This window comes from Girardinichthys multiradiatus, chromosome Y, assembly GCF_021462225.1.
Source record: "Girardinichthys multiradiatus isolate DD_20200921_A chromosome Y, DD_fGirMul_XY1, whole genome shotgun sequence".
Taxonomy (NCBI): domain Eukaryota; kingdom Metazoa; phylum Chordata; class Actinopteri; order Cyprinodontiformes; family Goodeidae; genus Girardinichthys; species Girardinichthys multiradiatus.
The window spans coordinates 24,277,697-24,305,353 of record NC_061818.1 but is presented as its reverse complement, the minus strand read 5'-3'; the positions used below and the strand labels follow the sequence as shown (position 1 = coordinate 24,305,353).

The 27,657-nt window shown below is 41.1% G+C and overlaps 1 protein-coding gene and 1 pseudogene across 1 annotated transcript; both read right to left on the bottom strand.

Moving 5' to 3' along the window:
• Nucleotides 1-17,812, bottom strand: part of LOC124863899 — a 40,375-nt pseudogene extending 22,563 nt beyond the window's left edge.
• A 3,745-nt stretch (nt 17,813-21,557) lies between these two features.
• Nucleotides 21,558-27,555, bottom strand: LOC124863816 (RNA-binding protein with serine-rich domain 1-like). Its single transcript, XM_047358314.1, has 7 exons — nt 27,539-27,555; nt 26,756-26,905; nt 26,464-26,643; nt 26,257-26,362; nt 22,493-22,646; nt 22,255-22,399; nt 21,558-22,163 (listed from the first exon to the last, which is right to left on the bottom strand). Coding segments are annotated over exons 1-7 (843 nt in total). The 5' UTR covers nt 27,541-27,555; the 3' UTR covers nt 21,558-22,057.
• Nucleotides 27,556-27,657: the final 102 nt, after the last annotated feature.

Sequence of the window (27,657 nt, the reverse complement as noted above, 5' to 3'; positions counted from 1 at the left end):
CTGAATCTGACTGCACTGTTCAATGGTTAGGATTAATTGGAATGTATGTACCTGACTTTTGTGAAGTGCCTTGAGACAACATGTGTTGTGAATTGGTGCTATATAAATAAACTGAATTAAATTGAATTCTGTATACCCTTTCATTTCCACTGCTGTTACCATGCCACAGAAAACAGACCTGGTAGGGCAGTAGTTTTTTGTGTCATTATCCTAAACCAGTGGTCACCAACTTTTTTGAGCCCTTTTAAGATCCCTGGACTTGGTCCTGAACCAAGACAATATCTATTTGTTGACGCACTAAACAAAAAAAAATCCTTCCAACTCTATGCTTTTTTTAGGTAATGATATAAGAGTTAACAGAGAAGCTCATGAACCTGCTTCATTTAGGTGAGCACTTAGTTATGCTCAAACATGTGTTCATAGTGGAGAAATGTTTATTAAAGAATCAGTTTATTTTTAACAGTACATTTGTACTTAAATCTACTGCCATTTTAGCTACCTGGTACCTTGCTGCATCTTGCGATTGACGTGAGTGACAGGGTGGAGGTTCACTTGTAAAACCGCGCTTTTCATTGACAGCTATGGTTCCAGGAGTGGAGGGAACACAAGCGGTACACAGATGGTCCATTTAATTTTCCTGTTACTTCAGGGATCTAGGGGTAAAGTCTCAAAGATCGTGATCGACTGGTTGACAATCCCTGTCCTAAACATTCAGGGTGAAGCAGGCATCTCTGCATCAGCAGACTAATTTACATTAACAACACTAAATCAGAGAAGCAGCCTAGGGTGGATTAAGGGTTTGATGTAATTAAGCTCTGGTATGAAAATGGTTCATGGCATGAGGTAGTATGAGGGAAAAAATAATTTGAAAATGTGTAATGTGCTGAGAAGACACCACAAAGCAGTTACACTGATGGCCAGTTCTCATTGCCTTTACAAAATAATTCAAGCTGATGCATCTATCTGTCAAGCAACCATGCATGCATACATGTTGATTAGAAGGCTAGATTAAGGGTGATATAAATAAATTGTAACTAATGCCCCTTTTCCACTAGCTTAGTTCAGGTGGCACGGCTGCTCTCCACTCGTTTTCGCTTTACTCTTTACGGTATTAGTTGTGTTTCCTCTGACCCACTGAAGGCTGAAGCCATGGCGGCTGAAGCCCGGCTCCACGAGATGCTGCTGTCTGGACTGGTCTGGTCTGGACTTTTGACCATGGCAAAGTTAGTTTTAGGTGGGATATTAAATATTCATGCTCTGCGGATACAGCGGGATTTCCTCTCGTTTGATATGAGGCAGACTGTCTGATTACAGGCAGCTGCTCTCTGCCTGCTCCCTCCTCCTGCAGGAGGGAGGACAGTCAATACATATCCAAACACGCTGTTTCATGGTCGAATTGTTTTGTGTGTTTTGAGGGAAATGTTTGTGTGTCTGAACAGGTGATTTTATGTGTGATCAGCTGATTTAGGATGTTAGTAAATACAGCGTGCAGCCTGCGTGTAATTCAGAAATCTGATGTGTCCTTTTTCTTTTCTTTCAGTCTTCAGGCATGGTTTATAATTTGTAAATAGTAAAATTATATTTTGGTTTGACCTGCTCCGGCCATTGTGGTCCTTGATAATTTTGTAGTTGTTCTCGAGTTTTATTAACTTTTCTCTGCACTACCTCAGCAGAAACCTTCTCATTTCTTCTGGTCCCATGGCCAATCAGTGAACAGCAATCTGTTCACATCACATGTAATCCCGACTCAGCCCTGGTCGGACCTGCTCAAGAGCAGGGACTGAAAAACTAGGTACCAGTATGGAAAAAACAGTAATGGAAACGCTCACAAAGCGAGCAGAGTGGAATCGAGTAGGGCCAAATCAAGCCAATGGAAAAGGGACACAAGGCCCATAGGGGCCCTAATTACCTATCGCTCATTTTATATCCAGTACAAAACAAAAGTCACATCCTGAAAAAGTTAGTAAATAATTTTTAAACATCCCAGCCATTTAACCCCAATAAAATTATTTCAGTAAATGTGGCAGTATCACAAGACGTTTATCTTCTATATCCTCGCATTGTTAGCTGTTCCAACCAAGAATGTTGCTAATCATTATCCGATGATGAGAATTCAGTAAGCACTGAATGGGTTTCGCTGTGCAAGATACAAACAATTCTGTCCCCACATATGCAACAAGTATCATGTGTTTATGTGTGCAGACACGTTTATTCCTACCTGCTAAGTAGGGCTCCTGCATCTCCACGCACATAAACTCCTTCCTCTCGTACTTGGCTCGGATCCACTAGTCCCGTAGGAGCCTGCAGAACACAGAATGTGGTGTTCACTTCATGCTTCAGCTGATGTGGTTTAAACTATTGATGAACAGACAATGATGCTACATGTCTGGGGCTTTCATTTAAATAAAAAAAGCGTATAAACATAATTTTTACATAGTCTTCCCTTTTTTAGTCATGTTTTACCAAAGACTGTTTCTTTCCCAAACCCACAAACATGTTAGTTAACATAACTGGTGACTCTAAATTATTCATAGTTTGAGCATTAGTGGTTGTTTATCTCATATGCCACTGTGCTGCAACAGGAAATGACTGGTGATATGTCTTGGTTGATGTTTGTGCACAAATTTAGTTTAGAAAAAATGTAAATGAAAGCCTTGCATGTGTTTTTATATTTTCTTTTACAAAGGCCTTTTCTTCACTCAGGCCGCTTAGTTTAAACAATCATTAGCTTTAAGGACATTTTGTTTAGTCACTGAACCTATTTTTCTTGTCACTGTTGAGTTTGTACAAGTCATCTTGGTAAACCAAAACCACAGAGGGCACCTTTTTGTTCAGCAGAACTCTAAAGTTATAATAATGCCTTACTGTCTACACAAAAATTAAAAATTATACAATACAGAAGTTAAATTCTGTCTACAAAATGTACAGCAAACTTTTACTCCACACTAGATTTATTATTCAGGGGATCTTAAAATATAGTACCCCGAAAGAGTACTATCCCTCCACAAGATTTCTGTCTTTTTTGCCTTTTTGCCCTATTTTAAAACATCAGTGAAGTGAAAATCAGTTAATTTTAACATCAGGGATAATCTGACCCAGCCATATGTGAAAAAGAATCCCCCTTGATTGTCATTAACCTAATTTTTTGGTCCAATTTCACTCACCACAATTAGGCCTTTTAATGCTGGACCAATTTAAGTAATAGCTTAAAAAGGGACCTGTCTGACAAGTTGTCGTAAAAGATCTAAAAATGCAAAACATCATGCTCCGAACTAAATGATAGAATAAAAAAAGGGAAAAGCAATGTGTTTGACATCTGTCAGTCTGGAGGAAAGGCTACTAAGCCATTTCTAAGGCTTTTGGACTCCAGTGAACCACAGTTAAAGCTATTATCTATCTACAAATAGAGAAAAAGCAGAACTGTGGTGAACCTTCCAAAGAACAACAAATTACTGACTCATACCTCCTCATAAAAAGAAGTCAGAACAACATCTAAAGCACTGCACACCTCACTTGTCCTAGTTTAGGTCAGTGTTCATGATTTCACAATAAGAAATAGCCACAATAAGAAATAGCCACCATTGGTGGCAACAGTTGTTGCCACCAATGGTGGCACAACTAGTAAGTTTTTTTCACATGGGGTTAAGTTAGGTGTGGATAGCTTGTTTAATAAATGAAACCATCGTTTGAAAACTGCTTTTTGTATTTACTCAGCTTATCTTTGTGTTATGTCATTTTTTTAATGATCTGAAACCTTTAAGTGTAACAAGATAGTAAAGATAGAAGAAATCTGTAAGAAAGAGATCCTTTTTCACTGCACAGTGATATAAAGTGCACTTTAAGATTTAGAAAAAACTTTATATGAGCCTACTTTATAAAGGTTATTCATCCTTGTTAACCTTTTAGAAAGATTTATACTCCAAAGATGAATTTGCTTAACACTTACAGGGTAATAAAAAGCTGTAACCACTGTGATACAACCTGAAATAAATGCTTTGCTGGTCAGATTTCAGTGTTTTTTGTTTAATTCTGTAGCTGCCTTATAACCAAAGGTTATTCCAGATAGGGAATTAACGGGAAAAAAGGAAACTTTCAGCAGTTTCATGTTAATGTGCTGTGAAAATACAGTAATTCATCTTACATTTGAAAGTTTTGATTCAAATAACAAACATGAAAGAAATACCTGAGGCAAAATTTAATGAGGGTTGGGGAAGGAGGACTACTTACATGCAATCTTTGGACGTGGGTTGATAGTAGAAGGCAGGCACTATCTGTTCATATTTAGCCTTGGCAGCATTGTTCCCCACAAAATCTATAAACTGTAATGAAGAGAAAAGAAGGGTTTTCCATACAGCAAAACAAAAGTTGAGCAAAAGTAACTTAGCAAGTTGATCATGTTAACTGATAATGAGTTCATGTAACATGGTGTACTGGGACACCGAAAGGGGCCACTGTCAATACAGACATAGTGTACCATAAAGGGGTGTACTTGATTAGCAGCAGAGAGTAGTTTAATAGGTATGTGTCAAAGTATCAAAGTAAGATCTGAATGCATAACAAGAGCGTACATCTCCCACCATAATTTAAAAGATTTGATTTCTCTCTGAGATTGCATAGACACGCTGTTTTCAAAATGTGGTGCAGGTTTCACTGGTCGTACTTTTCGTGGTGCTCATAGGAAATTTCATTCTGACTTGTTTACAAAAAAAATACAATGGAAACCAGCAGTAATATAAGCTAATAAACCAAAACAACCAACAGAACAGAAGGTCAAGCCCACTGACTCATGCTTCAAAGATTTGCAACTCAAAAAGGATGTGTTGTGGAAAACTCAAGAAACCCCACCCTGGTACAAACTGAAGCAGACAACTCTGAACGGATATTTCAAGCAAATCTTCTGCTGCGATCTATTTCCCCTTTAATACCATAACAATGCCATACCTTTAATCTAGGAATAACATCAAACTCAACTTATCCTTTTGCAAGTCAAGAAACTAGCAAAAATCACTAATTGCACTAATCGCTAATTACTATTAGCTATACAAGCAAAACACACATCTTTGCATATATTGCTCTCAAACAGTGGAAGGGAATCACAAAAAGGTGTACCGGTACATATTTTTATGTGTGGTGAAGGACTCAATGAGATACAAACTGCTAGACGTTCAGATGATCATTTATTACTGCAGCTATCACTGTACTTTCTTGAGGCTGTACGTTCTTTCTTGTCTTTCCCTCTAGAGATTCTAAGTTCAAGAGCCCTTCCTGATTGTTTTTCCAGCTTGAAAAACCTTGCTCAAACATGCTGTGAAAATGAATAATTTTTTATCTTCTTTGTTTTTTGTGAGAAAATGCAACACATGGAAATATCTAACTATAGTGCAATTTTAAATGTCTGACACTATGGTGATACATAGAGAGCTTATCAGTCATATTATTTGAAGTGGCACTTACTTTCAGGACCACTGATCTAGATATAATGCTCATAACCCAAGTACATAAACACTTTGGGATTATTAGGATTATTTAATTTGTTTCTACTTCCAGTAAAACAACTGCTCCACTGACAGGCTCTACTGTGGTAAGCCAATTAAGGTTTTTTTGTTTTACTTCAACTGTTAGTAAGTGGTCTTATTTATTTATTTATTATCAATTTAAATTTTTGGCTGAATTACATGCAATATAACTTGAAAGGTCATTAATGGTGCATTGTAGCGTCATGTGACCCTGTTTTAAAAAAGTCTATACTCATTCAACATTCAAAAAGTGAAAGTCATCATCAGAAACTGCTGATACTGCAACCGATAAATAGCAGATTTGAAAACTGGTACACACAGATCCTATTATTAAACTGTATCAGACCATGTTTAAACTCTTGAAATAAAAGGTTTGTTTTCAGTGATATGTAGTTTTAATTTTAGAGCCAAATGACATGACTTTGTATTTAGGAAAACAGAAAACAAATAACTACAAAAACGACCTCATGAATAAGCTTGAAAAAGAAAAGGAAGAAAAAAGCAAAGTTTACCTTATGAACAGCACAGCAATATTCCTGCTTTAAGACATTCCTCTTATCTGTTGCTGGCATATTACAGTGCCTTGCAAAAGTATTCATACTTCTGTAACTTTTTTACATTTTGTCATGTTGCAACCACAAACCTGAAAGTAATTTAATTGACACCAGTTCCCCCTTTCCCTGCTGAAAAAAGGTATCTCCACATCATGATGCTGCTACTTTTGTGTTTTATAGTGGGGATAATGTGTTCAAGGTGATGTGCAATGTTACTCGTCAGCTACACATTGAGTTTTGCATGAAAGCCCCAAAGTTCGATTTCTGTCTCATCTAACCATAGGACCTTCATTCAGCTTTGCCGTCTCCACAGGATGGCTTGTGGCAAACTATTCTTTCAAAAAAAAATGTTTTTGCCACTCTTCCATTAAGGTCAGGTTTGTGGAGGACATGACTAACAGTTGTCTTGTTGACAGACTCCCACTTAAACAGTGGATCTCTGCAGCTCCTCCAGAGAGACAATGGGCCTTTTGGCTGCTTCTCTTATTAGTGCTTTCCTTGCCCAGCCTGTTACTTTAAGAGGATGGCCATGTGTTGGTAGATTTACAGTTGTGGTAAACTATTTAAAGTTTTGGATGATGGCCTGAACTGTGATGCATGTTTAAAGCTTGAGCTATAGCTAGAACCTAAACACAACTTACACAACATTTTAGGACATACTAACACACATGGGTTGCATGCAGAAACATAATGAGGTGATGCTACTGACTTCCTGCAGATTGTATTGCACACTTAAAAGCCTGTTTTGAAACCTGTGATGAAAAAATATTGAGTCCATACAGACAAGAGGAACAGCAGAACCATTGCTGCGAACATTATTTTAAGTACCTACTTTGAAAGGCATTTTTTCAACTTTTTAAGAAAACAGAGAAGTCATTTATTTCTGAACATTTTCTTTTTAACATTAACATTTCACAATTTTTTCCAAGATCTTCGATAAACAAATGCCCTTGATAACATGGACAAAGATGCAGGCTGTGTCTGCCAGCTGCTGGCTCACGCCTTTCAGACCAAGCTCAATTGATACTGTTGACTACCAGCAGTGAGGAGGCAGAAAACAAGACTTTCAGCTGTTTGGGAGGAATGCAGCCACTGGATGGAGATGTTAGTTTGAGCTAACCTTTAAACCAGGGGTGTCCGCAGTGCGGCCAGGAGGCTGGTTTCAGCTTCCTGACTTTGTGTGCAATAGTTGATGCAGATTCAAGGTCACTTTAATTTTTAGATGATATTTTTACTGAATAATTAAAATCTTGTTAAAATAGAAAAGGTACAAGAAAATTCAGTTACACTTTAATTTCATAGTAAATAAACATTCATTGAGGGTTACTCTAAAGCAGACTTGTACTTTTTATAACTTGAGTGGCCCATATCTTTTTTTTGTTTCTGAGAATATATTCAAAAGTTTTTTTTTGACCAAGAAATCAGCAAACAACCCAGGAAATGTATACTTTTCATTTAATAAGGCAAACTTGCAAAATACCTTATTTTTTGCTTTGGCTCTACATTGATATTTGACTGTCTATTTTGCTTCATTAAAATATCACATGTTTAGGACACGGTGCTGACAAAACCTTGCGTCTCTTGCTCTATTCATTATTTCTTATAATTAAAAAGGAATTTTTAAAAAACTCACCTCTAACTCAGAAGAGCTCCAGGGATCCAGCAGCAGAGACTTTACCTTGCTGATCTGAGCAATGTTTCTATGGAGGCCTGAGCAGCTGTGACACACGAACACCCCCAGGGTGTAGGATCTGGGTCTGCAAATCAATATAATAACATATATATGAAAAACGGGTTCAAGTTATCAGGGGAATAATACATGAAGGCTGCATGATCATATGGAAATCCTGCATTATCTGTTTTCCTTTAACTCATCGTGAGTCTCTAATGTCTCTCTGCTCAACTGTTTTTCAGATTGTGTCTACGTTTACTGCAAAAAGTAAATATGAGCTTAATTTTACCATTTATAGATTTCCTAAGTCTTAATAAACAAAAGTATATAGTTTTACCCGAGCCATTTTATATATAAACAGATCTGTAAGACTTTCAAACCATGTATTGATAATGATATCAATAAGCAAAGCCTAATAAATGAGCAGAGAAAGAGAAAGTCTTCTTTGTAAAACCGCTGCTGATTCTTCAGTCAAATTAGAGCAGAACTAAGAGTTTCTGTTGTGGTTTTCCAGCTGATTTAAAGTTGGCCAAGCATTATGTTTTCTTAAACCAAACCACAATGTTTTCCTTCACCGAACACAGACTGAGAACTAAAGTAACCCTACAAGTTTAGGACATTTTAAAGAAAATGTCTGCAAACAAATGTTAAAATGAAGGATTGTGTTTATTTCACCATTTTTGTGAGGTCATGTTTCAGAGAAAACCTTGATCCCGTTACAGCAAAACATATTGTACAAAGCCCTCCAATCAAATTAAAGAATTGAGTGATTATCCCACATTTGCATCAAGATGAACAACACCAAACTTGTTTTTGGAATAAATCTCAGTAATTATTTTTGGTAATATTGGTGCAAATACATCACAAAGATGAAAACAAAGATTAAAGACAAGAATAGTCTATGTCATGACAACATATAGTATGTTTCTATTAGGTAGTCCTGCCAGTAAAAAAAAAACAATTTACAGAATATTTGATTTTATATAAGTATTACTGCAATTCACTGAAAGATTCAAAGAATCATTGTTGATTATTTTTTTAATGAACTTACAGGTCAGTTTTCATGTTGATATTGAAATTCCTCATAACTAAAACATTGCAATGGCATGATTTTTATCTTTCATGACTCTATGCGTAATTGTTGCATTATAAACTACAGTATTACTGTTGTTAATGTTGGTTAATCTGTTTTCTTATTTCCACGATCAGAAGAAAAAAATTACATGATGTTTGAAAGTGATAGTTTAAAAGCTGAAAATTAAACTTGATTAAAAAAAACAAGTGATTTTCAATTTAAACTTTGAATATTTGCCTGTTAAATTGAGATTGTTATGCAGAGCCATGCAAAAGTATTCCTTTTAAATTCTTTTACATTTTGTTATGTTGCAGAAACACTTCAGTGTATTTTATCAGGATTTTATGTGGAAAACCAACCCAAAGTAGAGTATAATTGTATAGAGGAAAACAAAACATGGTTTTTATTGTTTTAATAAAACGAAAATTGAAAAGTGTTGCACACATATGTATTCAGCCTCTACTAATTCGATACCTCTAAATAAAATCCAGTGCAACCAGGTGACTTCAGAAATCATCTAATTAGCAGCTTAAGTCTACCTAAATCCAATCTAATCTTATTATAAATGTAGTTGCTCTGTAAAGCCTGCAGAGGTTTGTTAGAGAACATTAGAAAACAAACAGCTTAATGACAACCAACAAACACAGCAGACAGGTTCAGAGAGGAGGGTTAGGATATAGCTATATGGTGCACTTTGAACATCTCACATAGTGTACTTCAAGCCATCTTCCAAACATGCTAATTGTATGACAGAACTGCAGATCTCCAAGACATGGCTATTTTAGAGAAAAACACTGTGGAAATTTCAAGCAAGATTAGACTAAAAACTTGAACGCCATGCTTTGAGCATCTGAAGTGCCACTGTTCAAATGGCTCAACTGCAAATCTACCGATATATCACCACTCATCTGAGCTGACAAGGAAACAAGGAAAAGGGAGAATTAACCAGAAAAGCAGCCTAAAGGCTCATGTTAACTTTGGAGAAGCTCCAGATATCCACTGCACAGGTGGATATTTGCAGGTGGGAGAACTTGTCAACAAGACAACCGTTAGTCATGCACAAATCTGGCCATTATAGAATCATGACAAGAAAAAAAAACATAATTCAAAAAAAGCCATCGGAAGTTCCATTTGTTGTTTGGGAAACATAGATGTGCCAATATCATGCTGTGGGGATACCTTTTTTAGCAGGCATAGGGAAGCATGTAAGGGTTGATGGGAAGTTGATGTTAGATGTTGCAAAAGACTTGAGACTGGGTCGGAGGTTCGCCTTCCAGCAAGACAACAACCGTAAACATACAGCAAAGCTGCAATGAAAGGATTTAGACCCTCATATACTCATGCGTTGGAATGACCCACTCAAAGTCCAGACCTAAATGTAACTGGAAATCAGTGGCAAATCCTAAAAATGTATGTTCATAGACAATCAATCCAGTCTGACTGAACTTCTGCTGTTTTCCAAAGAAGAATGAGCAGAAACCTTAATCTCTGCAAGTGCAAAGCTGGTAGAGACACACCCAAAGAGACTTGCAGGTGTAGCTGCAGTGAAATGTGGTTCTACAAAGTATTGACTTATTGGTTTACATTTGTAAAAACATAGACACTCATGTATCATTTTCCTTCAATTACACAATGCACTACTTTGTGTTTGTCTATCAAATTATATTTGAATAAAATACTACATTGAAGTGTGTTGTTGTAAAAGAAAGAAGTCAAAGAGGTATAAGTATATTTGCAAGGCACTGTATGTTCTCAGTATATCTATAATTCAAAAGTTAGGGATATACACTTCAGCCAAAACATAAATAAAAGTTTAACATTGTAGTATATGTGTAAAAGCTAGGATAAAGAGAAAGACTGTCTTTCTATCCATTTCCTTCATTCTTTTGTTCACTCTCCTTGCATCACCTCAAACCACCTCATTGCACTCCGCACATGTGAAGTAGACAGGAAGCAGGTCCGTGGAGAGCAACAAGTAACTTCCCTGTGATCACCACACATAGAGAATGAGAAAGTCTTTCAGCAGAGGTGTAAGTGACTACACATGCACATGACAGGAAACTGTTGCTGCATTTCATAGTCTAATAATTACCTGAACAGTTTGAATAGAGATGCTGTGGGGGCTACTTTCAAGGCCTGCAGAAAACTGGAACAGCTGAAACTGGGGTGTACATTCAAGTCAAAACCCTTAAACCAGTACAAATAAAAACAGTGTCAGGTGTGGTTAAAACATGCAGACACACAAGACTGAATGAGAAAGACCATGAGAGCAAATTATTTTAGCCTCACTTCCTGAGGCATACATTTGCAGAAAAGAAGTATGCACTCAGGTGAGCGTACATTATTGCTGGGTCAATTGATTACTCTAAATTACTCCTAGGTGTGAATGTGTTTTTTGTCCTTTGTGTTTCTGTGTTGCCCTGTGATGCATTGCCCACCTGTCCAGAATGTACCCCACCTCCCAATGACCGCTGGAGATAGGCATCAGCTGAAGCAGACGGACGGACAGACGGACGGGCGGGCGGGCGGGCGGATGGATTGATGGAAACTACAACCTTTTTAAAAACCTATTACTCATCTGTAAGCTTCACTGACATAAGCCTAAAGTCCTGCATAAAATTGCTACAACCAAGACAATTCTGCAGTTTTATTTGCCTGGGCAATTTTTAAGTAGTTAAAGTTTTGAGAATAGACTCTTTACAGCTCACGTCTGTAAAGAGTTTTTTCAACAGGGTTAAGCCCAATACATACTCTGCACCAACAGAGAAATGTGTCTTCTCCCTGAAGGCTGCAAGAACCAAATTATATAATTTAGTTGCCCTGTTTGGGAATTCTTGCAGCTTATTCTTGGGAAGAACATTTTTCTTTTAACGTGTCCAAGAAACAGTGGTATGCTGCAATGCATTGGCAGTTCTAGACAGGAGCCATAACAGGGGCCACTGCCCCTTTCTTATGATGGTATATACTGGGGCTGCACGGTGGCGCAGTTGGTAGCACTGTTGCCTTGCAACAAGAAGGTCCTGGGTTCGATTCCTGGCCGGGGGTCTTTCTACATGGAGTTTGCATGTTCTCCCCGTGCATGCGTGGGTTCTCACCAGGTACTCCAGCTCCCGCCCACAGTCCAAAGACATGCCTGTTAGGTTAATTGGTCTCTCTAAATAGCCCTTAGGTGTATGAATGAGTGTGTGCATGGTTGTTTGTGTGTTGCCCTGCAACAGACTGGTGACCTGTCCTGGGTGTACCCTGCCTCTCGCCCATATACTGCTGGAGATAGGCACCAGCTCCCCTGCGACCCACTATGGAATAAGCGGTAGAAAATGACTGACTGATATATACTGGTGAGGAAACTGTAACTGATTAGTCCTGTGGAACAATTTTAATTTTTACCTTTACAGTTTTACTTTTACAATTAATTGAAAATTAAGGTGTAACACTTTTAGCTTCAGTTGTATTGAGATAGGATCTCAGCTTTCATCTGCTAAATCAGGGGTGTGCAACCTGCAGCTCCAGAGCTGCGAGTGGCTCTGTAGCTCACCTAACATATTAAACGATGAAATATTGCCCTGTTTTTTCGTTTTATTTGTTCTGTGCCCCCATGAAAAAAACACTGGCCCTACCCTCCCCCCCTGGTAAATTTGGCCTAGAACCACAATTGCTGCAGTGGGAGAGGCCTATGAAGACCTGCTGGCAGTTCTACACTTTGTTTCTTATGAACTATGAAATGTCCTTGCCAACAAGACCTTTGTTCTTGGTGATGCAGCCCTGGCATATTGGGTTTAAGATAGATTTGTCTACTACACATTACACATTTGTATTACATAAGACAACAGTGTGATATTGCCTTTATCCCAATAATGTCTATTTTCTGTTCTTAAATGTCTCTAACGCATTTGGCAAAGTACTCGTACTCGTACTCGTCGTATTCCGCTTATCCGGGACCGGGTTATGGGGGCAGCAGACTCAGCAGAGACACCCAGACGTCCCTCTCCCCAGACACCTCCTCCAGATCCTCTGTGGGGAGCCCAAGGCATTCCCAGGCCAGCCGAGAGACATAGTCCCTCCAGCGTGTCCTGTGCCGTCCCCTGGGCCTCCTCCCGGTGGGACGTGCCTGGAACACCTCCCGAGGAAGGCATCCAGGAGGCATCCAGTATAGATGCCCGAGCCACCTCAACTGGCTCCTCTCGATGTGGAGGAGCAGCGGCTCTACTCCGAGCCCCTCCCGGATGGCCGAGCTCCTCACCCTATCTCTAAGGGACTGCCCGGCCACCCTACGGAGGAAACTCATTTCAGCCGCTTGTATCTGGGATCTCGTTCTTTCGGTCATTACCCAAAGTTCATGTTCATAGGTGAGGGTAGGAACGTAGACCGACCAGTAAATTGAGAGCTTTGCTTTTCGGCTCAGCTCTCTCTTCACCACAACGGACCGGCACAGCGCCCCCATTACTGTGGCAGCCGCACCGATCCATCTGTCGATCTCCCGCTCCATTCTTCCCTCACTCGTGAACAAGACCCCGAGATACTTAAACTCCTCCAATTGAGGCAGGAACTCCCCTCCAACCCGAAGAGGACAAGCCACCCTTTTCCGGTCGAGAACCATGGCCTTGGAGGAGCTTATCTTCATCCCAGCCGCTTCACACTCGGCTGCGAACCGCCCCTGTGCATGCTGTAGGTCTTGGCTAGATGGGGCCAGCAGGACCACGTCATCTGCAAAAAGAAGAGACAAAATCCTCTGGTCCCCAAACCAGACCCCCTCCGGCCCTTGGCTGCGCCTAGAAATCCTGTCCATAAAAGTTATGAACAGGACCGGTGACAAAGGGCAGCCCTGCCGGAGTCCAACATGCACCGGGAACAGGTCCGACTTAGTGCCGGCAATGCGAACCAAACTCCTGCTCCGCTTGTACAGAGACCGGATGGCCCCTAGTAAAGAGCCACCGATTCCATACTCCTGGAGCACCCCCCACAGGGCATCACGAGGGACACAGTTGAATGCTTTCTCCAGGTCCACAAAACACATGTAGACCGGTTGGGCAAACTCCCATGAACCCTCGAGTACCCTGTAGAGGGTATAGAACTGGTCCAGTGTCCCACGGCCGGGACGAAAACCATACTGCTCCTCCTGAAGCCGGGGTTCGACTATCGGCCAGACTCTCCTCTCCAATACCCTGGCGTAGGCCTTACCAGGGAGGCTGAGGAGTGTGATCCCCCTGTAGTTGGAACACACCCTCCAGTCACCCTTCTTATGTAGGGGGACCACCACCCCAGTCTGCCAATCCAAAGGCACTGTCCCCGTCCGCCACGCAATGTTGAAGAGCCGTGACAACCATGACATCCCCACAACATCCAAAGACTGGGGTGATGAAAGAGTCCAACCCCGAGTCCCCAGCCTCTGTTTCCACCAGGGAATGCGTGATGGCAGGATTGAGGAGATCCTCGAAGTACTCCTTCCACTGGCCGATAATGTCCCCAGTCGAGGTCAGCAGCTCCCCACCCACACTGTAAACAGTGTTGGCGAAGCACTGCTTCCCCTCCTGAGGCGCCGGACAGTTTGCCAGAATCGCTTCGCGGCCAACCGATAGTCCTTCTCCATGGCCTCACCGAACTCCTCCCAGGTCCGAGTTTTTGCCTCTGCCACTGCCCGGGCCGCGGCACGCTTGGCCCCACAGTACCCGTCAGCCGCCTCAGGAGTCCCACAAGCCAACCACAACCTATAGGACTCCTTCTTCAGCTTGACAGCGTCCCTTACTGCTGGTGTCCACCACCGGGTTTGGGGATTGCTGCCGCGACAGGCACCGCAGACCTTACGGCCGCAGCTACGGGCATTAGCATCAACAATAGATGTGGAGAACAAGGTCCATTTGGACTCTATGTCTCCAACATCCCTCGGAATCTGGTCAAAGCTCTCCCGGAGGTGAGAGTTGAATACATCCCTGGCCAAGGGGTCCGCCAGACGCTCCCAGCAGACCCACATTATGCACTTGGACCTGCCAAGTTTGTCCGGCTTTCTCCTCCTCCATCCAACTCACCACCAGGTGGTGATCAGTGGACAGCTCAGCCCCTCTCTTCACCCGAGTGTCCAAAACATGCGGCCGAAGGTCTGATGATACGACAACAAAGTCGATCATTGACCTCCTGCCTAGGGTGTCCTGGTGCCAAGTGCACTGATGGACACCCTTATGTTTGAACATGGTGTTCATTATGGACAATCCGTGACTAGCACATAAGTCCATTAGCAAAACACCGCTTGGATTCAGATCGGGGAGGCCATTTCTTCCAATCATGCCTCTCCAGGTGTCACTGTCGTTTCCCATGTGGGCGTTGAAGTCCCCCAGCAGAATAATGGAGTCCCCAGGAGGGGCATTATCCAGCACCCCCGACAGGGACGCCACGAAGGCCGGGTACTCCGCACTACCACTCGGCCCATAGGCCGAAATGATAGTCAGAGACCTCTCCCCAACCCGAAGGCGCAGGGATGTGACCCTCTCATCCACTGGGGTAAACCCCAACACGAGACGGCTGAGCTGGGGGGCAACAAGCAAACCCACCCCAGCCCACCGCCTCTCCCCGCGGGCCACTCCAGAGTAGAAGAGAGTCCAGCCCCTCTCAAGGAGATGGGTTCCAGAGCCCACGCTGTGCGTGAAGACGATCCTGACTATTTCTAGTCAATATCTCTCGACCTCCCGCACCAGCTTAGGCTCCTTACCCCCCAGCGAGGTGACATTCCACGTCCCTAGACCCAGCCTAAGCATCCAGGGATCGGGCCGCCGAGGTCTCCACCTTTGTCTGCCGCCCAATCCTCTTTGCACCGGTCCCTCACGGTTCCCCCTGCAGGTGGTGGGCCCACTGGGGGAACATTTGGCAAAGTAAAATACAGTAAATTCTTTAGAATTTTAATGGAACAAAAATATTACTGATAGCCTTGAGACGGTTGTTATACATATATACTAATTGGTAGCTTAAAGTATTGTGTCTGATAAGTTTAGTATTTGTAATGCTGGGGCGGTTTATACCCCTTTCTTTCCACTGTTTGTGTTGATTTGCTGCTACTAAGCCTTAAATAGCCTGGTCCTTGGTGTCATATTCTGATAGCACTTCATCATCCCCTACCCTGTTATAAATGTTGGTATTTTTGTATGTGATTATTATTTTTCACCAAGTGAGATTGTAACTCACTTGAGTTCAACAAACTGAGTTTATGCAGGAGTGACCAAAAGGCGAAAGTATTATGAAGCGTTGGTCAAATTTGTGTTTACACAACACTTTTTGTAGCCTTTTGTAGTTCTTTAGCAAAGAAGCAGTTTCTAATGACGTTTATCGACGTACAGTAAAAACTTTGGTGTGTGGCTTAGGTAGAACATAAGCATAATGCTGTTTAAATTCTTAAAATATAGTGTGAATTTAAAGCTCAAATCCCAGGAATAGACTAATCTTGGATTGGTTATGTGACAACTGATTAGCCACATGATTATAGAAACTTGTTTGGTGAATAATTTGATACTTTGGAAATCCGGAATTTAGAAAAACTAAAAAGGTGAAAATTATTTTTAAAATGTAATGGAATTTGAAAAAATATTACATATTTGATATTATTTGGTATGTTGTTATATTTCTTTTAAGATACATTTATTTTCCCAAATGTATGAGTAATTGACTGCAATTTTTCAACATTTTCAACACAAATATTACACAAACATAAGTTTGAAACCTGTAGTGGCTTGTTAAATGATTGAGTAACTTTTGCATTTGCATGGTGTTTCATATCAAACACACTATGACCTTTTTGTACTCAAAATACCCAAAACAGCTCCCATTAATGTTACATTTAGAGACATTTTTGCAATCCTTATTCTAATAGTGGTAAAACTACTTAAAGTTGTACAGTAGATAAAAGAATGGTGTAGTTACAGATACGTAGGATGATAAACAGTGATATTGCTGCTATAAGTGTATAGTATACAGTATGAACTATGTCAAAGTGGAGCACATGTTGGTGATCAAAGTGATTTTTACTTATTAGTTAATACCTATTTATATTTCCTTTTTTTTTTTTTTTCTTGTGAAAGTTGTAAATAATCATACAGATAAAGTGCAACAATAGCGTGCTGCTGCTAAGAGGATGTTCACTGTGTTATCTCTTTGTTTTATCATGTTCTGACCTCACTGTCACTGAGGACAGAAACAAGTCCGCCTTGTAGCTTCTTAATAAAACAGCTCAAGAGCGATTGTGACAATGTGGCTTTCTCTTAAACTGTACATCTCAAAAAGGGACGAGCCACCACAATTTAGAACCAACTTTATTTGCCAGAAACAAGGAATCCGGCTCCGGTTCCACTTGCTCTAAATGAGGACTTTTGTCAGAAATACAAAAGGGGAAAAAAGTATTTTTGTATGGTTGAATTGTGCAAATGTGCATCCATATCGATGTGGGCACTGTGTTTATCAACAAGACAGCCATGGGGAAAGAAACCGTCTCTGTGGCGGCGGGTTTTTACAAAATGCTCGACCCGAAGGAAAAGGTTTTAACAATTTGTTTGCAAGATGTTTGGGGTCTGCAGAGATGTTAGCTGCCCTTTCCCTGACCCCTAGAGCCGTTCCATTCCGGAGGGGAAGGAAGGTCCGCCCGGATGATCTTCTCTGCAGACCTAATTGTTTTTAGTAGTTTAGGGTTGTGAAACCCACATAGGAAAACTCCCCTGCGCAATAACTAATACTAACAATAAATAAAATGAGTCTACCAGCCTGACTCCGATCTGCTCCAAAATTACCTGCAACTCCGCAGTCGGCACATTTTCCATTCCCAGGTTTTTTCAGAAGCTCTTTAATGCGCTCTCTGATCCTTTCCTGGTCCGAAGCCATCACAAACACTCGTTCCTTCTCCAATTCCTGCGCAAAAGCTTGAAGTCCCCCAAACTGTCATCCAAAGCAAGCTCGCTGTGCTCACGGAAGCAGGAAAGTGTTTAAACTACAGCCAAGAAGGCTGTCATTTTAGCTGGAGGGAAGAAGAGACTTGGAGCATGCTCTGGTGTGTTGATGCTGTCAGATGCAAACTGTCAACTCTGTCTCTCCTTCAAGTGAGACACCCAGTGGCAGCTTTTAAGACATGATCTTCTTGACAGTGAACACCCTTTATGAGTAACATTTTAAGGTTCTTTAGAAGACAGAATAAAGGAAATTACTCCCTCACCTCTTGGTCTTGCATGCGAAATGTTCCATCTGACAATCGATAACCCTGTCTGGAATTGAGAGCGTTAAAGTCTAATATGTAACAACCAATTAATCAAATTATTTGAAAGCAACTAACCCACTGATTTCTGATTCTAAGGTGAACCTTCCACCCAAGGCTCATCCAGGTTTCTATCAGGATTGCCCTGTCTTCATCTCCATCTATTTTTACTATTAACTCTGACCAGGTTCATGCTGAGGAAATGTGTTCAGGGTGATTTTCAGCATTAGGTTTCTGCCACACAGAATTTTGCATAAGGTTCAATGTTGGTCTCATCTGACCAGGGTACCTACTTCTGAACTGAACTTTATTGTGGCTTTCTTTTGACCAGTCTTTCACAAGAGCCAGATGGAAGTGGCAGGAAATTCAGTGAAGTGACAAGGAAAGCAAGTACAGCAGCTTGACAGAGTATTCATACCCTTGAACTTTCCACATATTGTCACACTACAACCACAAACATAAATATATTTTATTGGAATTTTATGTGAAAGACCAACACAAAGTGGTACACAATTGTAAAATGGAACGAAAATTATACGATTTTCATTTTTTACAAATAAAAAGCTGAAAAGGGCATTGTGCAAAAGTATTCAGCCCCCCTGAGTCAATACTTTGTGGAACCACCTTTTGCTGCAATTACAGCTGCAAGTCTTTTATGCTTTGTCTCTACCAGCTTTGCACATCTAGTGACTGAAATTTCTTCATATCCCCTGCAAAACAGCTCAAGCTCAGTCAGATTAGATGGAGAGTGTTTGTGAACATCAGTTTTCAGATCTTGCAACAGATGCTCGATTGGGTTTAGGTCTGGACTTTGACTGGGCCATTCTAACACATAAATATGTTTTGTTTTAAACCATTCCATTGTAGCCCTGGCTTTATGTTTAGGGTCGTTGTCCTGCTGGAAGGTGAACCTCCGCCCCAGTCTCAAGTCTTTGCCAGACTCCAACAGGTTTTCTTCCAAGATTGCCTTGTACAGGTCCTTCTCAAAATATTAGCATATTGTGATAAAGTTCATTATTTTCCATAATGTCATGGTGAAAATTTAACATTCCTATATTTTAGATTCATTGCACACTAACTGAAATATTTCAGGTCTTTTATTGTCTTAATACGGATGATTTTGGCATACAGCTCATGAAAACCCAAAATTCCTATCTCACAAAATTAGCATATTTCATCCGACCAATAAAAGAAAAGTGTTTTTAATACAAAAAACGTCAACCTTCAAATAATCATGTACAGTTATGCACTCAATACTTGGTCGGGAATCCTTTGGCAGAAATGACTGCTTCAATGCGGCGTGGCATGGAGGCAATCAGCCTGTGGCACTGCTGAGGTCTTATGGAGGCCCAGGATGCTTCGATAGCGGCCTTTAGCTCATCCAGAGTGTTGGGTCTTGAGTCTCTCAACGTTCTCTTCACAATATCCCACAGATTCTCTATGGGGTTCAGGTCAGGAGAGTTGGCAGGCCAATTGAGCACAGTGATACCATGGTCAGTAAACCATTTACCAGTGGTTTTGGCACTGTGAGCAGGTGCCAGGTCGTGCTGAAAAATGAAATCTTCATCTCCATAAAGCTTTTCAGCAGATGGAAGCATGAAGTGCTCCAAAATCTCCTGATAGCTAGCTGCATTGACCCTGCCCTTGATAAAACACAGTGGACCAACACCAGCAGCTGACACGGCACCCCAGACCATCACTGACTGTGGGTACTTGACACTGGACTTCTGGCATTTTGGCATTTCCTTCTCCCCAGTCTTCCTCCAGACTCTGGCACCTTGATTTCTGAATGACATGCAGAATTTGCTTTCATCCGAAAAAGGTACTTTGGACCACTGAGCAACAGTCCAGTGCTGCTTCTCTGTAGCCCAGGTCTGGGGAATGCGGCACCTGTAGCCCATTTCCTGCACACGCCTGTGCACGGTGGCTCTGGATGTTTCTACTCCAGACTCAGTCCACTGCTTCCGCAGGTCCCCCAAGGTCTGGAATCGGCCCTTCTCCACAATCTTCCTCAGGGTCCGGTCACCTCTTCTCGTTGTGCAGCGTTTTCTGCCACACTTTTTCCTTCCCACAGACTTCCCACTGAGGTGCCTTGATACAGCACTCTGGGAACAGCCTATTCGTACAGAAATTTCTTTCTGTGTCTTACCCTCTTGCTTGAGGGTGTCAATAGTGGCCTTCTGGACAGCAGTCAGGTCGGCAGTCTTACCCATGATTGGGGTTTTGAGTGATGAACCAGGCTGGGAGTTTTAAAGGCCTCAGGAATCTTTTGCAGGTGTTTAGAGTTAACTCGTTGATTCAGATGATTAGGTACATAGCTCGTTTAGAGACCCTTTTAATGATATGCTAATTTTGTGAGATAGGAATTTTGGGTTTTCATGAGCTGTATGCCAAAATCATCCGTATTAAGACAATAAAAGACCTGAAATATTTCAGTTAGTGTGCAATGAATCTAAAATATATGAATGTTAAATTTTCATCATGACATTATGGAAAATAATGAACTTTATCACAATATGCTAATATTTTGAGAAGGACCTGTATTTGGCTCCATCCATCTTCCCATCAACTCTGACCACCTTCCCTGTCTCTGCTGAAAAGAAGCACCCCTAGAGCATGATGCTGCCACCACCATGTTTAACAGTGGGGATGGTGTGTTCAGAGTGATGTGTAGTGTTAGTTCTCCGCCAAACATAACATTTTGCATTTTGGCCAAAAAGTTAAATTTCTCTAATCAGTGCTCGGCCTGTAAGTTTAGGTAGACGGCCTTGTCTTGGTAGGTTTACAGTTGTGCCATACTCTTTCCATTTCCACATGATGGATTGAACAGTGCTCTGTGAGACGTTCAAAGCTTGAAAAATCTTTTTATAGCCTAAGTCTGCTTTAAACTTCTCCACTTTATCCCTGACCTGCGTGGTGTGTTCCTTGGACTTCATGATCCCGTTTGTTCCCGAAAATTCTCTTGACCAACCTCTGAGGCCATCACAGAGCAGCTGCATTTGTACTGAGATTGGATTACACACAGGTGGACTCTATTTAGTCTTTAGCAATCAGGCAACTTCTGAAGGCAATTGGTTGCACTCAGAGTAAAGGGGGCTGAAAACCTTTGCACACCATACTTTTCAGCATTTTATTTGTAAGAAATGTTTTAAATCAGGTATAAGTTTCAGTCCACTTTACCATTATATACCACTTTGTGTTGGTCTTTCACATAAAATTCCAATATATTGCTGCTTGTGGTTGTAATGTGACAATATGTGGAAAGGGGGAATGAATACTTTTTCAAGCCACTAACTCTGGAGTAATTTGAAATTCTATCTTAAAAATAATTTGTGATTATTTTACAGAAAATGGATTGATGAATGGTCTGGAAAGCAACCTTCTTCCAATACCTATCCAGACCACACTTTCTAGAACTGAGTAGAGACCCTGTATTAAGTGCTAACAGGTTCTACAAATGTAAAAGGCGACATCTAGTGGGTGCTAAGCCAAGACGTTCAAGAAAATGAGCAATTCAGAATTGTTGAAGGTTCTGCACTTTATTTTTCACAATGTCTAAAAACTCAATACAAGGTAAAAAGACATCACATTTCAAACAAAACATTGGTAGATGTCTGTGGAGACAAAAAATGAGGGCCAACTTTCCAGAATAATCTTAGACCAAAATATGACAAAAAGACAGAAAACCACCCCTGCTCTTACCATGTAGAGCAGGGGTCTCCAAGTCCTCTCCTGGAGAGCCATGGCCTTGCAACTTATAGATGCATCCCTGTGTACCTCTTCAGCATGCCACCAAGTTTGTTAAAGACCTGGCAATGAGCAACTTATTTAATTCGGGTGTAATTGAGCAGGGATGCATCTAAAAGCTGCAGGACGGTAGCCGTCGTAGACTGGAGTTGGAGAATCTGGATGTAAAAAGATGGCTACAAACAAGAACATTAATTCCTGTTGAGGTCAACAAGAATGTAATAGTTACAGCTGATCTGGTGTCAGAATGTAGGAAACAATGTGATATCTGAATTATCTGGAGGAGTTGGAGCTTGAGCGAGAGCGGTGACGTCTGCGACCGGGGGATCTAGAGCGAGAGCGGCGGCGTACAGGGGACCGCCTTCTTGGGGAGCGGGACCTGAAAGGACAAAAATAATCAGGAGCAGCCATGAAGATTTGATGGTAGTAAACAAAAACTAATTGATATAGAACACTTGTAGAGGCGGTACCTTCTCCTCATGCGTGGTGGGCTACGACGCCACATTGGTGGTGGTGGGGGCATTCTCCGAGGAGGAGGAGACAGCCTACGAGGTGGAAGACGAACCCGCTGAGTCAGCACAGCAGCTGCACTGATTTCCTGTCCATCAATCTGACCTGAACATTTAAGGTCAATCAAAGACATTTATTGATTGAACACAGAGACACAGGTGTATTCTGAAAGAAATGGGCACTGAAACGAACACCAACCTCCGTCCATGTGTTTGAGGGCCTTCGCAGCCTCATCGGCAGTCTCAAACTCCACGTAAGCGTAGCCTTTGGGCAGGTGTGGGTGGAGCCTATCTGCAGGCATGTCAATCATTTTTATTTTCCCATAAGTAGAAAAGATCTCCTGGATATGGTCCTGTTAAACCAAAGAGCAATATCTTCAATTATTTTACTTGATCAGACTGAGAACTTGACTAATTCTTCTATGATTTTACTTCAACCTGAGAGATTATGGGTGTAGTAGTTCTGATCAGCCGAATATAACTTTCTCTTATTTCTGTTCTTTTACAAAAACAAAAAGGCATGTTCTGACAATCTAACTCAGAACATTACTCCCCCAGAATTTAAGCTTTTATTTTATCCTGGCCGTCAGTTCTGTTCAGTTCTACTGCTCTGTTCAAAATTGGGCTGTTAATGTAAAAAAAAAAAAAAGAAGTCTGCTGATGGCTGAGAGGATCATTTCTACTGCAGAAGTGTTGCTGGTTCAGTGATCTCGGGGCACAAATCTCCACACACTACACCAGCGGAGTACAGAACTCAATTTAAAAATTTTTTAAAGGAAATTCACACCAACAATCTCAGATTGTTTCTTGGCAATTATGGGTTAAAATCTAAGTAAAGTGACTCCAAACGTGGAAATGTCTAATGCCCCTTTTCCACTGGGTCGTTTTAGGTGGGGTGGCGCAGCTCCGCTCCACTCTGTTTTGCTCTACTCGGTACGGTACCAGTTGCGTTTCCACTGACCCACTGATGACTGGAATTATGGCAGCTGAAGCGCTGCCTTCAGATTTAAGTGTAGTGCGCTGTGCTGCTATTAACATTACTCTGTGACATTGTCACATTAAAGTAAAGTGAAATGATAAAAATTTATTTTAAAAAAACTGAAAATATAAAACGTAAATAAACAAAATACAAATAATGTTTGTATTATTGTATATGCCACAATGTCTTATATATGTTTTTTCATGTATAAAATTATCCACTGGGATAATTATCTAGAACAGCCCAGCCAGAACTAGTGGGTACACGAACATTTAATTACAATTACTTCTATGTACGAGAAAGTTTGTAACCTTCACAGATTTATAACATTTAATGCATCTGAGATGTGTTAATGTTAAAATAAAGGAAAACAAATAAAATTCAAGGAATTTCCCACCAGTGAAGATGTGTTTTCTATCCTGGAACCTTTTTCAGTAACGAGGACATGTTTCTGGGGCTTGCCCTCTACCCGTTATTTCCACAGCTAGAACCAAGACCAGGTGCAGTTTTACGCAAGAAGGTCTTATATATGGTTTTTCCATGTTTCAAATGAGCCACTGTGATAATTATCTGGACCACATGCCCTTCCAGAACTTACTAAAATAAGGCTCAGGGGTTCTGATGTGAGAGGAGAGACACTGCTGTCTGGATGGTGAAGCTCCAAAATTTGTCTGCAGATGTTACAATTTTGCGCTTTATGAGGAAATTTTTGTCTCATCCATAGCGATAACAAGGACGAGGTCTTTAAAGAACGAGTGAAGTTGGTGTCAGGTTGGATATTCTTGCTCCGTGGATTCACCGGCGTCTTCCTCCCGTTTGATCTGACGTTGGCAGGCTGATTACGGTTGATTTCGCTGAAGGACCGTCAGTATATTTCTGAACCAAACATGCTGTTTCATGGTGGCATTGTTTTGTGTGTTTTGGGAGAAATGTTTGTATGCCTGAACAGCTGATTTTTTGTGTGATGAGCTGATTTAGGATGTTATTAAATACAACGTTCTGCCTACATGTAATTCAGAAAGCTAGTAAATAGTAAAACTATATTTCGATTTGACCCGCTCCGGCCATTGTGATCTTTAATATTATTGTATTCGCTCTTGCGTTTAATTAACTTTTCCCTGCACTACCTCAGCGAAAACCTTCTCATTTCTCCTGGTCCTATGGCCAATCAGTGAACAGCAGTCTGTTCACGTCACATGTCGTCCAGACTCAGCCCCAGTCGAACCTGCTCAGGAACAGGAACCAAAAAACTAGGTACCGGTATGGAAAAGACAGTAATATAAACTCTCGCAAAGCAAGCCGAGTGGAGTCAAGTAGGGCCAAATTGAGCCAGAGGAAAAAAAGGTATAAGTGTAACAGATTTTAAATAAACGGCGCCTACAATGCCACTTGTCCACTGGCTTTATTTAGGCCGGCTCCACTTTACAAGCATTTCCATTACTGTTTTTCCTGCACTGGTACCTGCTGTTTTGGTCCCTTTACATGCAAGTAGGGCATGCTGTATTTAAATACATCAGGTGATCATATCATCATAAAATCAGCTGTTTAGACACACAAACAGTTCCCCCAAATCACACAAAACAAAACCAGCATGAAACAGCGTGCGTGGTTTGAAAATGTACTGATGGCCCGTAAGCGAACCAGCGTGCGCAAGAAGATAGAGCAGACAGAGAGCAGCTGCCCGTAATCAGACTGCCTGCATCGGGTCAAACAGGAGGAAGACCCTAGGGAATCCGTGGGGCACCAATATCCAACCCAAAACTAACTTCACCATGGTCGAAAGTTTGCGGTTGTGTTTTTCAAAGTCCTTGTCCTCGTTCATCTACAACAAGGACAGTGGTCATCTCCAGAAGTTCTCTGACGACTCACCCATTATGGGTTGTGAGTCTGAGGGCAACGAGCTGGAGTACGAGCACATTTTCCTATGTGCACCATACCTGTGTGCAAGTTAATTTTTCCACAGTGAGATCAATAAAGTCTATATTATCTTATTGCCAAGACTGAGACAAAAACTTCCTCATAAAGCCTAAAGTTATAACTTCTTCAGGCAAACTTCGGAGCTATACCAGTCCAGACAGCGGTGTCCCTTCTCTCTGCTTCTCCAGTCACACCCCCCTCACATCAGAAACCCTGAGCCTCATTTATAAGTTCTGAAAGTGGATGTGGTCCAGATAATTATCACAGTGGATCATTTAAAACATGAAAAAACCTTATATAAGACCTTCTTGCATAAAACTGCACCTGGTCTTGGTTCAAGCTGTGGAAATAACAGGGGTAGAGGGCAAGCCCCAGAAACATGTCCTCGTTACTGAAAAAGGTTCCAGGTCAGAAAACACATCTTCACTGGTGGGAAATTCCTTGAATTTCATTTGTTTTCCTTTATTTTAACATTAACACATCTCAGATGCATTAAATGTTATAAATCTGTGAAGGTTACAAACTTTCTCGTACATAGAAGTAATTGTAATTAAATGTTAGTGTACCCACAGTAAAACAAACAAAGTTAAGGCTTTAGTGCACTGTTGTAATCATAAATGGAGCTCTCCGTTCTCGTCGGTGCCATCAGATAAACTTGTTACAATTAGACCTTCTATAAGGTTTAGAGTGACCTTACATAAATAATGATGTACTGGAACACCTTTCCTCTTTTCCGCACTACCTCGACATTGGAGGAGTTTGTTTAAAAATCAAAATTTGGAGTGGCAGTACATAACCACTATGAAATTATCTGAAATCAATGCTTTATTGTTTGACGTCACCATCTTCAATCGCCTTCAGGATTCTTCTTTTGCAGTGAATGGAAATCTAAGTACTGCGGATCCATGATGCTGAAACAGAAACTCTCAGCATCAGCAGATGCAATTTACTTGAACAATGCCACTTTGGACCCAACAATAGAAATGCACACAACTGATGGCCAGGGTGAAGTAAGTTTCTAGAGGGAATAAACACATTCCAGGTCATCTTGGAGTCTTTTGACTAACCTTGGTCACATTTCTGGTCAGCCTTCCCAAGTGAACCTTGGTTGGTTTTGGGGTGGGGCTTCGCTTCCTTCTGTCTTTATCCTCCCCCCTCTTCTGTGTTTTCGAGCTACAAAATCATTTAGCAATAAGTTAAATCCCTTTAAAATTAAACAACTCAAACCAAATTATAAAACACTTATTTGTAGAAAAATTTTAATGAATCTTTACGGTGAGCGGGAGCGCCGGCGGTTGTCGTGGCGCCTGCGACTGGGGCTCGGGGAGCCTGAGGAGCTGGAGGACGATGATGAACGAGAGCTTGAAGATCCGGATCGACTGGAACCAGAAGAGCTGGATCCACTTGAGGAACCTGAGCTGGAACCCGAACTACTGCTGGATGTTGAGCTCGATCTGGATCAGAAACATGACAACAAAGAAAATTATTTTATTAATTAATATCTTGGGCAGGCACTTCCACTAAAATAAACTATAGACTTTAGAAAGAATGGTTCAGAACGCAAACCTGCTGCTGCTGCTGCTACCAGAGGAAGCACTACGGCGTTTCCTCACTTTCTCCCTCCCCCTTTCCTTGTCTCCTTCCTTGGTACCAGTCTTCTCTTTACCTCTATCTTTTGTTTTCTCATCCTCCTTCCGCTTTGTGGGAGATGGTGCCCTAAATTCATAGAAAAAAACAATGTTAAATTTGTTCTGTTATGCTTAACTCTTAAAAAGTAATGTTTTCCACACCCATACAGTCGTCATTACAAGCTGCAGGTCAGTTCATCCTATCACACATATGTGAAAATACTATAGACGCAACAACAATCAACAAAGGATAATTTCCCCTTGGTTGACAGCTAAAACCTGAAAAAAATTATATTCATTAAATGCACCATAACCAGGCACTACGTTTTTTCAGTTGATAAAAACACAACAGCCAAACAGCTGCAAACCTTTTAGGAAACTGTGGACATTAAAACAAACGAAATTTTTTTCATCCCCTGTGTCTATCGACTTCAAAAGTACAAACGATTGATTAAATTTAAACATTATGATTTATATTAGCAGATATTATCATAACCGTGTTAGAAATTAGGCCCACATTTATCGTCGTTCTGGTTATCAGATAAAACAGGCCGCCATTGAATTCCCTTCACCCCCCTGCTGAAAACAAGATGCCGCACAGCTCTTCTTATAACGTAGATACGACTTTATATGAAGCGTTAAATGTTTCAGGGTTGATTAAATATAACTTATATTCGAATTTTTTTTTTTAAATTTAAATCCAAGAAACGCTTTAGCTTACATTTCTTTTTCGGACCAGGAGGCTTCGCTTGAACCACTCGCGGCCTGGAAGGACGTCGCTGATTGATGACGACACCGGAAATTGCGCGACTGCTTGAGCGCCACTTATAATCATTTGTT

Coding starts and splice junctions, on each gene's coding strand:
- LOC124863816 (XM_047358314.1), bottom strand. Junction 26,363..26,463: donor CGCCGGCGCTCCCGCTCACC/GTAAAGATTCAT, acceptor ATGATTTTGTAG/CTCGAAAACACAGAAGAGGG. Junction 22,400..22,492: donor CCTCAAACACATGGACGGAG/GTTGGTGTTCGT, acceptor TTAAATGTTCAG/GTCAGATTGATGGACAGGAA.